This window comes from Sminthopsis crassicaudata, chromosome 3 (assembly GCF_048593235.1).
Source record: "Sminthopsis crassicaudata isolate SCR6 chromosome 3, ASM4859323v1, whole genome shotgun sequence".
Classification (NCBI taxonomy): Eukaryota; Metazoa; Chordata; class Mammalia; order Dasyuromorphia; family Dasyuridae; genus Sminthopsis; species Sminthopsis crassicaudata.
Window position 1 is genome coordinate 166,669,983 of NC_133619.1, and position 12,062 is coordinate 166,682,044.

Sequence of the window (12,062 nt, forward strand, 5' to 3'; positions counted from 1 at the left end):
AATTCCACTGAGTTAACATCTTGTTTCAAGTATACTTCTCCAGAGTTTCAGCCCTCTACATCAAATTGCTAATAAGTTGAAATCGAGTCTTCATGGAAGTTTTACATGTTGCTGGCATAGTTTTCAAGAAGCTAAAAAAATAAAGTATTGGAATCTTGCTCCTGGGAGCAAAAGATTTTCATGGTCTAACATAATAGATTCCATTTATGGTTATCTTCCTAGTGCTAGAAAATTCTACAAGGATTCTCTCTCTCTCTCTCTCTCTCTCTCTCTCTCTCTCTCTCTCTCTCTCTCTCTCTCTCTCTCTCTCTCTCTCTCTTCTCTCTCTCTGCATATATATATATGCAGAGATCTCTAGGAAAAGAAAATGAGGACACTTAATTCAAAGGTGAAATATATAATCTGGGGAGAGGTGTAATGCCTCACAACCTGGATCTACTGCTCCAGTTAAACTTCTTTTTTTTTCTGTTTCAGTTTTCATTTTATTAAAAAGGTAGACTTTGTGTAAAGGTCCTGCTGTCTATCAATTATAATCCTTCTCTGGGAGATTTCTTTTCTGTAAAATCTTTTCCTTTGTGAGCAGATTTCTTAGGAAGCTTCTGGAGCCTCCAGCCAGACTCTCCTTCCAGACCACCATCTAAACTCAAACTCCTAATCAGACTAACTCCAGGCTCAATGCTGCCTCTTTTATCCTCCCAGAGAATGGGCATATGAGAACTCAGGGGCTTGTGGGAAAATTACTTCAACCAATGAACTTGCTCTTTTTAAAGGTTGTGTAAACTCCTTTTCAAAACTCCTTTTAAAGGTTAAACTCCTTTAAATATATAAACTCTTCCTCAGAAGTTCAAAGGTTCAATTCCCTCTAAAGACCGGAACTAAAGGTGTGAATTCTGAGCTAGAGAATTGCCCAGACAACTGAGTTCTCACCTTGTAATCCTAACATCTTTGCACTAATGATTTTGTTTTATTTTGTAATTAGTCAATACAAAATATCTATGATTTTTGGATGATCTATTAAAATATGTTGGAACTCAAAGTGAAATAAAACAAGTAAATCAGTAGTATCCATTACCACCTATTATTTCACAGATTTACACAAATGCATACATATATATATATATATATGCATATTTATACACACACATATATATGTATATGCCCTCTTGAGTAAATAAAAAAGTGAGTAAAACAAAAATCAGGGGGCTGTGATATAAATAGGGAAGAATAATTCATAGCCACTGACCTTTATGATCAGAGATTTTAAACTGAAAACATCTGGTCCAATCACCTCATTTAACTGAAGCTAAGAGAGATTATTTGATATGATCAAAGTCTTAGACTATGCAGAAAAGTCAAATTTTAAATCCTAGTTCTCTGACTAAAAATCCATGTATCCAGGTTAAAGTCCATTTTAATTAAAGCCAATTAAACTCAAGTTGCAATATTTTGAAAAATTGAAGGGTAAAATGACTTGGGTCTAAAGTGCATAGGTGTAAGCACCATTGTGTATCTGGAGGTCTATAATATATATATTTTAAAAAGAGGGCAAACCCCAATGGGGAGCGTGGAAGCACTTTTGGAAGTAAGAGTTCCCAGCTTTTGAACAGTAAATAAAAGGACCTTAAAGGGTCAAACAATTGAAAAAAATAATAATAACAGTAACCTCAGTTCTCAAATCTCTGTGGCAGAACCCAAAGAAAGAAAGCAAACTTCTTTCTGAGATGAATATCTAAAAAGAAAGGAATCAGAAATAAGGTTCTTCTAAAAATATATTTTTAAAATATCAAGATATCTTGATCCAGTGATTGAATCATAATTATAAAATGAGACCAAAAGGGGAAACTAAGAGAGAGGGATAACAAAGAATGATACTTGTTTTCTTCATGGGAGCCATGGGTGGGAAGCAATTTCTGAAAAAAAGATTTTGTTTGGGGTGGGGGAGGGTGGGCGGTGTGGGGAGTGTAGGGGGTGGGGGTGGGGATGGGGGGGTCTTTCCTTGGCAAGTTTCCAACTCAGTACATCAGAAAGGTGATGTCTTGAGGCTTGCAAATGAGAATGTTACTGCTAAGAGACCCAATAAGGAGATGTTTCCAAGTACTAAGAGGGAGGAAAGGAGGTTTCTTCTCAAGAGATGCAGACTCTAAAGGGTGGGATTAGAAGGAAGGTGACAACTCAGCCCTGAAGCAGAGGGTGGAAGTCCTCTCAAAAGACAAGAGTTGTCACCTTTTAGGGGTGGAGTTAAGAGAAGGGCTAAGCAGGGGAAGAGAGATATAAAAAGGCTCACACAGCTCAGGGCCAAGATCTTTTGCTGCCAGAGCTCAAGGGCAGGAGCTAGCACTCTCCCTACCTGAAAAGGAAGGAATCAGAGCTTTAGGAACATACATGCAAGAGTGTCATTAAAAACCTGCAGCTAGGTCTCACTTGCTTGCATCTGCCTGAACTTCCTCACTGACTGGGTGACTGAGGGTACAGAGAGAGTGTCTTCTCCAGGGCAGTGAGGGAATCACTGAAACCTCAACCTGTACAGAGTGCAGGGGAGTCATTCATCAGACAGGCTGACTTGCTGCTGAGCAGGAACCTGTAGACTCAGTGCACCACTGGCAAGATGCTCCAACCTCACCTGCTTTCTTTTGTATCAGGTATATGACAGAAATACCTTTTGTAATTTTTGCTATCTCTCTCTACAATACTCTACATGGCCAGTAAATGCCCAAGCAAAAATCATAATCCAAGTGTTCTAACATTTATTTCCATTTTTTTCTTTTCACCTCCAATATGTTGACTAAACATACAGATGTTTTCTGACCCTGTTTTAAACCAAGGTTCTCTTACACATGAAACAAAAGTAGTATAAGCACTACATTATAAAACAGCAGTAGAAAATCATGACTTGAAATCTAAAGTAATATTTCTGATAAACCTCAGGAGAAAAGTTTTATTTGTCCTTAGAGAGAATGGCTACATTATAGATTGAAATATTAAACATAGAAGAGAAAAAATGTTGAGGCAGAAAAACCAAATAATGAACATCAGTTCCTAGTTTCAAACCTAACTGGAAACCTTGCTATAATCCCCAAAAAGCATTGATTATATGTCCTAAAATTTATTTCAAATTCAAGAAAGTTTTCAATTCAACATTTTTTTTTTTTAGTACTTGCCAGGGGCTAGGCTAGACAAAAATAAAAGTTTTTGCCCTCAAGGAATTTAAATTCTACTGGGGAAACTTTGTGCATATGCAAAATGCATGTAGATAAAAGAGAGAGTAATTTTAATGATCAAGACAAGAGAGAACACCAACAATTGAGCTGATCAGGAAGAGCCTGCTATATGTTATTTGCTTTGAAGGAAATCAGCAGAGATGAAGAAAGAAATAACCTCACGGATGGAGAACAAAAAAGACAAAAAATGTGGATGTGGAAGATAGAATGTGTTTGGGATGTGATACAGAAGAAAGTGCATTAGCTCTATAATCAGAAGACCTAGATTCTAGATCCCACCTCTCATAATTCCTATCTATATGATCATTTTTTTCATCTATAAAATGAAAGGATCTGATTAGACTACCAATGAAGTTCCCTTTTACAAATCTGTGATTCCGTGCATGATTTTTAGGGGTAACAATAGGAAAGTCAGTTTGGGTGGGATGTGAAGAATAATGTGATATATGACTAAAAGAAAAAATTACAGTCTTATTGTGAAGGATTTTAAATATCAGACTTAAAGTTTGTATTTTAGTCTAGAAACACTAGAGAATCATTGACATCTCTTGACCAGGTGACAAAGTCATAACAATTCTTTGGGAAAATAAGTTTAATGAAGAATGGTTGACTGACTGAATAATGTATAAATTATTATATTGTGAATTTTAATTTAGGCCATTAATTGCTCTTTACTATTCTTAGAAAAAATGTTAATTTCTTTAAAAGAGCTACTTATTAGTTCATTATATTTAACTTTTTTTTCCTCCCCTTTCCAACAGACTTATATTGGGAACATACTTCTGCTTGTTAACCCATTTAAAGAACTTCCAATTTATTCAAATATGGTGAGTATTCACTTTATACTCTGGAATATTAATTTTGATTCACTCCCAGTAAACATTTTTATTGTTATTATATGATTCATTGTTGTTGGTGCTTCTGGTCTTTCCTTCTTGTGTTACCCTGTTGCTCACTATCTGACTTCCCTTTTTATGGTGAATTATCTTGGGGGTTTAACTACAAGAAAATTTCAGCCTCTACCTACCATGGAGAATTTATATTTGACAATCTGGTTTCCTGACCAAAGCAGTTTCTGAAAGTAAATGAATAATCCTAGCTGGATTCCAGTGTCTTTTCTTTCAGGCCCAGTGCAGCCACTCCCCTCTCTGACCTAGGTTTCTCAGTTATTTAATTTTCTGTCTGGGCTGAATCAGAGAACTCTTCTTTTTGTGGAATTAAGAGAAGGCAATATAAATGTTTGGAACAGTGGTTTTATTACCTTGAAATTCCCTAATGTTGCCACCATAAGCAGAAGGAAGTAGGTTCCACCTTCCCCTCTATCCCCTCCTCTTTATACAGCTGGATAGAATTAGTTTTTCCCACTTATAGCCACCAAACTGTTATGCAGTGGTAAGTATAACTAACTTGAGCTTCTGCCACAGAAGAGAAATCTCAGAGTGAATGCCAAAACCCAAGTTTGTGAGTGCCTTAGGAATTGATGTGCTCTACTGTTAATACATAAGGCTGCTACATTGTTGGGCTTCTTGCTTTTATTGTTCTATGAATTCAACTATAATTGCTGTGTCTCCCTTGAGTATTTCTACTTTTTTTTTTTTTTGAGAAGGGATTAGGAAAAAAAATTGAGATTTCATTTTTGTTCATCACATGACCCAGAAGTCTCAAGGACTTTATATTCTAATTGGGGAGACAACACACAAAATAGAGTGGTGAAGAGATAGAAGGAGAACCAACAGAAGAAACATTTTATAAATGCTTATTCTTGGGATGAAAATACTTCAAGAAATTGAATATGGTTATAAATGTCAAAATCCACTGAAAATTAAAGGAAAACAAAGAATATTTGACATCAGAAAGTCTTTATAGATTCATTAACCAGTCATCTCAGATCTTTTCCTTTTAAAATTATATATAATAAGGACATATTAGCATAGGTTGAGAAAAAAATAGAGAATTATTTTATTAATATTTTTGAATATTAGTGCAGTCTTCTGTGACTGACAAGTAAATGAAGGAAATTCACATTAAGGTTAATTTATAAAGCATGGAATATTAAGCATTTTTTTTTCCTCTAATAGAATGTTATCTCCTTGAGAAGATTGAGTTTTTCCCCTTTTTCTTTGTATTCATGGAATTTAGCACAGTATCTGACATACAAACTCACAATAAATGATCATTCATTGATTGTTGATGAATTGATCTTTTAAAACTTAAAACAAATGAAAAATATTTTTCTTCTGCTTTCATACTCTATTAGATAGTGACTCTATTAGACTTCTTTTAATTTTTAATGTTAAAAAAAAAACCTCATTTTTTAATGCTGTTGCTCCATAATGCTCAGTTAGGTATATTTTCTATTATTTCCTCTTTTCTCTTGGCTTAGAATATGTTATAGCAACCAGAGGTAGACATATAAGTTGTAGGAGTCTAAAGAAGCTTAAATTTCAAAAAGAAGACTATTATTCTTCCTAAAACAAATTCTTCCACCGTAGAATCTGTTTCAATCTTTTCACTAACAGTACCTCAAAAAAAAAAAGTGAGGATACCTACCCCAATATAAGATGAATGACTTCTCTGATTTTTGCAGAAGGTCTTCTATTAAGTGCACACTTCAAAAAAAAAAAAAAAAAAAAAAAAAAAAAAAAAAATATATATATATATATATATATATATATATATATATATATATATATATATGCATATATATATATATATATTAGGTCAGTGTTTAAAAATAATAAAATTAATTTTACCAAAAAATTTTTTAAAAGTTAATAAAATAAATAATCATTAACTTTTAAAAGTTTTCATTAGCTTTATTGAGAAATTCACTGTTTTAATTCAGTAAATGTATTTTTAATGAATCTCAATGTTATATAATCTCTTCTTAATAATTTTGTTGAACTGAGACAATTTGCATTACATAAATTTCAAAAGATTTCTCCACATTTAGTATTGAATAGATTATCTACTTTAACATAGTATGAGTTCATGGTGGCATATCACAGACAGTATTCATTTGATTGCATCATAATTATACATAGCACAAACTTCTAAAACTTTGTTAAATTCGTACAGGCATGATTATGAAGAGATTTATGAAAAAATCATGAACATATTTGGTGGTCAATTTGTTATAATAAAAAAGTTTGATTTATTATTGTGCCAACTACATGAAAAAAAAATAATCTTTGCTTGTAGGGGATATAATTCCAATCATGAAATGATTAGAAAAGTAAAGCAATTATATTGCTTTGTAGGCTAATACATACTGATGGGGCCCCCTTGTGTTTAGATTTATATTTCATATTTTAAAAAGTCTACTGCATTTAAAAGCTTAAACTTTTCAAAAATAGTATGTTATTTAAAAATAATGAGAAAAAAATAAAATAGGTTCCATTATTATACTGAAATTGATATCATAAAACATGCTAGCATATTGCCTGAGGAATGAGTAAACTCTTTATTATTGATTTTGTGTCTCGCATTCTATACCAAAAATCCCATGCTAACTGCTTTTACAGAAATTAAATATTGCTGCCTAATACAAGATTTAAAATAATTAACTAATCTTTAGTTTATTTAATCAATTTATATATTTTAGTTTCACAAATAGAATTTGCACTATTGTGTTTTAAAAGGGCAAAGACAAAGTGAATCAATTAAAAAGAATCAGACCTAATCCTATAGTTATTCCATTATGTATATCTAGTACATGTAAGAATATATTTGTGACTTCTTTAACTACAAAAACATAATTATAGAACTATTCATATTTTGTTAACATATTAAATGCATTTATTACCTAGTTTTATATACACATATATATTTGTATATATTAAGAAAATTCAACTTTAATCTTGTATTGTTATTATGAATTTTAATTTATTTCAAAAGTATGTATACAATTGCAAATGTTATAGTTAATAAAATTGCTTCAGTAGAATTACCCACTATGTAAGAAGCATTGATAGTTTAAACAATTGCAGATCATGTTAGTTAAGAAGAAATGGATCCCAATTATGCTGACTGTGTGACCCAAAACCTGTAACATATAGTAAAGGTTTTACAAATGAATTTAAGATGGAAATATATCTCTATTTTGATAGAGTAAAAATTAGAATGATGTTTGTTTTTTCAGCACACATTGAGTATAAAATATATCATGACCTTTAAAAGAGAAAGAATGGAATCAATATAAAAGTAGCTTCAGAGTTGGGAAGATTTGATTCAAATTGTACCTCTGATTTTATGGGTGCCATGTGATTCTGAGCAAGTTACCATAAGGTTCAGAAAGAAATATTAATTTAATTGATAGAAGGAATTTTCTCATTCAGGGACTTGCCATATTAATGAAATTACAGGTTAAGTACTCACCTATTCTATGTTCATTATAAATAAATAATTCTGTCTCAATGCCATTTTTTTTTCAGGTCATGCAGCTTTACTTGAGCAATACTGGAAGATTGTGTTCCTCTTTGCCCCCACATATTTTTTCATGTGCTGAGAGAGCTTATCACATGCTTTTCCAGGAGCAAAGATCTCAGTGCTTCATCCTCAGGTATACTCCCTTTTATCGTCGAGTAATATGCCTGATACTTACTTTTTCATTTTTATGCTTTTGTTTTCATTTGCCTCATCAACAAATGAAGTTGGAATATAACTATCTAACAAATAGATTATATCTCAGTCAACTCATTTGTTAGTTGAAATATCCTGAAGAGCAAAACTGTATTAACATTTACAAAATTCCTTCGAAACTTATTTCAATGTACAATTTCAAACAAAATCTCAGAATTATTTTTCATTAAGTCCCAAGAAACTACAGTCAATTAATCACTTAATAAAAGAATGAAAGAATGAATCTAACTTGCATAAATTAAATGTTAGGAGTTAAAAAATTACAGACTTAGTTTGGACTTTCAAAAATATGATTTAATTAAGTTAATATTTTATGTATCTTGGGCCAATTATTTTGTCAAAATTGAAACATGTCTTTTTGGAATTTGATCAGTTTTGGTATTCTGAGTATCTGTACTCTCCTGAATAGTACTGACTGATTTGAATAAAATAATTTTAAATAGATTTCTCTTTATGCTCTAAAATTTTTTCACTTTATTTTTTTCCAATTACATGTGAAGATAGTTTTCAACATTCATCTTTGTATGATTTTGAGCTTCAGATTTTTTTTCTTTTTCCAAGACAGTAAGCAATCTGACATGTGCAATCATGTTAAGTGCATTTTAACATTAGCCAAAAACATTTTATTTTAAGCCACACATTGTTGTAATTTGCATATGTTATTCAATCATAGAATTTATATCTGGAAGAGATTTTTATGAATAATTGGTCTAAGCTCCTCATTTTATATAAGAGGAACCTGAGGCTCAATGATGTGACTTGTCCAAAGTTATATAAAAAGTAAGTAGCAAAACCAGCAGTTAAAATCAAATATTTTAATCAAAATCTAATGCTCTTACCACACAAAGTGCTTACAAGCTCATTTAATCACATTTCATTAACTTCTTATAATATTTAGCAAAAAAAATATTATATCTAACTTCTATATTTAAAAATCTTGGGATTAAGGACTATACATGGGATATTAAGTATCTAATGTAGAGTGTTTTAACAATAAAATGAGATATATATATAGTGGCATACAATATTAAAAAGGTATTATAATTGGGCCAGAACACCTGGATAGATACTTTACTCTGCCCTTTGATCTTAAAGAAAACACTTGGCTTTTCTTTAGTACTTCTGTGAAATGGAGACAATATTTTTTTCTACTTTCTTCCTAAGTTGAGTGTAATAATCAAATAAGATAGTTTGTAAAATGTTATCTAAATGTATTATAATTATTTTAAATGTTAAATATTTCATTATTATTATTCTTAGATTGTAAAAGTTTTCGAATTATCTCAGTTTATTCTCATAATAACCCTGGTTGTCAGTGCTAATATTATCCTCATTTTTATGAGGTAAGTAGAGAAAGTTACTTGCTCAGGATCACATAGATAGGAAATGTGGAAATCCAGATTTAAACTCAAGTGTCTTGACTCTAGGCCTGACACTGTATCACTGCATCAGGACTTGTGTATGTTAGTCTTTCAATCCATTATAAATATTTATGGCTTTCACTTACTCATGACTTTTTAAATTTTGGTTAAAAACCAGGAAGGTACTATGAGTAGAATGCTATATTTGAAGCCAAGAACACCAATGTTCAAATATTTTCTCTAAGACTTATTAGTTTTGCCAACAAGTATCACGATGACCGTTGGTAATTAATAAAACTTCTTAGGTGATCTGTATTGGCAAAAAAAAGTTCTACTACCAGGAGTTCTCCATACTTACAAAAGCGTTGATCCTTTGAACCCAAGTTAATATATGATGTAATCTTCAAGGCATATTATATTACCCAGAAAGTTAATTGGGTAAAATCTAAATCATTTTCATAATAATTTTACCTTTATTCACATTAATCATATTACCAAGATAGTTGAACAAATTAAAATTAAATCAACAAGTACTTATTAATTGAATACTATGTGCCAGGTAAATACTTTACAAATATTATTAACTTTGCTATTCACAACAACCCTGGGTTGTAGATGTTATTATTATCTCACTTAATAAATGAAAAAGATAAAAAACTGAGGGATATAGAGATTAGGTGACTTACCCGGGATCATAACAGTAGTTTGTGTGTGAGACCAGATTTTATTTATTTTTAATAAAATATTTTTTATTTTCAAAATACATGCATTCACCCTTGCAAAATCTTGTGTTCCATATTTTTCTCCCTTTCCCTACTTCTCCTCTCCTCTAGAAAGTAAGTAATCCAATTTAAGTTAAACATGTCCAATTCTTCTAAAAATATTTCCACATTTACCATGCTGCACAAGAAAAAAATCAGATCAAAATGAAAAAAAAAACAAAACAAAAAAAACAAGCAAGCAAACAGCAACAAAGGTGAAAATACTACATTGTGATCCACATTTAATACCCATAGTTGAGACCAAATTTTAACTCAAGTCTTCCATACTTAAAATCTCGACTTTAAACCTCATAGTTTTGGTTTTTTAGCTGATATAGAATTTCATAGCTGAAATATAAAGTGATAGGTTTTCACCTTATCCCAACCTTTAATTTGATTTTTTTTCCTGGCCATTTTATTGGAGATTAAAAAAAAAAAAAAAGGCCTAGCAACAAAATGATCAAAGTTACAGGCTAAGGTAAGATCAGTTTTAAAGAGTCCCAAATCTAATTTCAATGTACTTTCCACTTTATAGTGCCATTTCCAAAATAACATAAGAAATTCCAAAGCAGGTCCAGACATATTCAATGTCTGGATAACTATTTGAAATAAGCTTGAATATTTGAATAACTATTTGAAACTTATGTTGACCTTATTTATTCAGGAACATTAGCAATGAAATATAGGAAGAGCAGAGATAAAATGATAGGATAGCAGAAAACAAAAATATAACAAATTTTCTCTCTCAAACTCTTCCAAATAGATGCGTAAAATGCAGTGACCAAATGCAGCTCAGCAAGTAGAAGAAAAAAAAATCAGGTTTTTGTTTGTTTTTAGCCTATATTGGCAAAAGAGACAGTGAAAGAGATATGTTGATACTGGGGATAAGGTATGGCTAGGAACCCAACATGTCAGCTCTCAAAGACTCTGTCTAAGATCAATAAAGATCTTATATTTGTATAGACCATTGCCTTATAAGCAATCTTGCATAGGTGTAGGAACAAATTCCAAAGGGTAGTTCTGTCACTCATTCAGTTCCAGTTCACATATTCAGTGTAGATTGAGGAATGAAAATGTTTCCATTTGTGGTCTTTGAACTGGGTGATAACTTGTAGCCATAGCCTGTGTTGTTCAACCCCAGGATTAAAGGAGTAAAGGAGGGTTCTCAGTTTAGCTTCTAGACAAATTGGAAGTCAATAAAGGAATAATTAGGTTCCAAATCTCAGAACAAAGGAAAGCCTATAATTTTATTTGAAACTTCAGATCTTTCTGTGGCTAATCAGAGCTAAGTCCTATAACAGGTCCCCAACCCAGGTCAAGAACTTGTATGCCTTAAACAAGGAGGCAGTAGTCAGGCTTTTCCTTCTTCAAATCATTTTAAGAGCAATGACTTAACATATTCACAGAATGAGTTGTCTTTGACTCTAATATTAAGTCAATAGTCATTAAATGGTCTGGAACAATGTGGAACAGGAACTTTTTAATATATGCTATTAGAGCTACAAGTACCACAGCTGATGGCACCATACTTGCTCTCCAATGGATCCTTAGTAGAAGATTTAAAGTGAATCTATTCCAATTACAAGACCTTGAAAAAATTCTATATTGTTGTTTTTCATCACTACCTTCTCAGATTGGAAGGTGATAATTTTTGTGCCTGCTGCTTTCCATGGATGTGATAGCTATTTCTCAGTCTCCCTCTCCAAATTCAAACTGTGATTCCCTACCATCCTGATCCCGAGATTATCATGGTAGACATAGAAAGTATCATAGAAAGTTGATAGGACAGATGTTCAAATGGCTCATCATCACCATGGAGGGCATGTAATCAGCCCAAAATTATCTAAAGTCATTACTAAGGGCATCATAGACCAGTTATTGCTCAAACTTAGGTACCACTTGTTGCTCTAAGAAGTTGGGATGCTAACCACTTAGGGGCCATGTAACTTAGCATGTCAGAGTCTTGTTCAGTATTGGAATTAATCAAGCAAATCATTCTTCCACATAAGAATGGCCATGCACCAACACCCACAGAATTGAGAACTAGCTATCAATTTGTCAATTCTTTCTATCTCCAAGCT

At 32.0% G+C, this 12,062-nt stretch overlaps 1 protein-coding gene across 9 annotated transcripts in view; it reads left to right on the plus strand.

Annotated features, from left to right (window-relative positions):
* MYO16 (myosin XVI) overlaps positions 1-12,062 on the plus strand; it is an 899,069-nt gene that overhangs the window by 474,080 nt on the left and 412,927 nt on the right. For all 9 annotated transcript variants that reach the window (XM_074299517.1, XM_074299521.1, XM_074299522.1 and 6 more), the window contains 2 exons: positions 3,980-4,045; positions 7,652-7,779. In XM_074299517.1, coding sequence (XP_074155618.1) covers positions 3,980-4,045; positions 7,652-7,779 — 194 coding nt within the window. The remainder of the gene's footprint in view (positions 1-3,979; positions 4,046-7,651; positions 7,780-12,062) is intronic.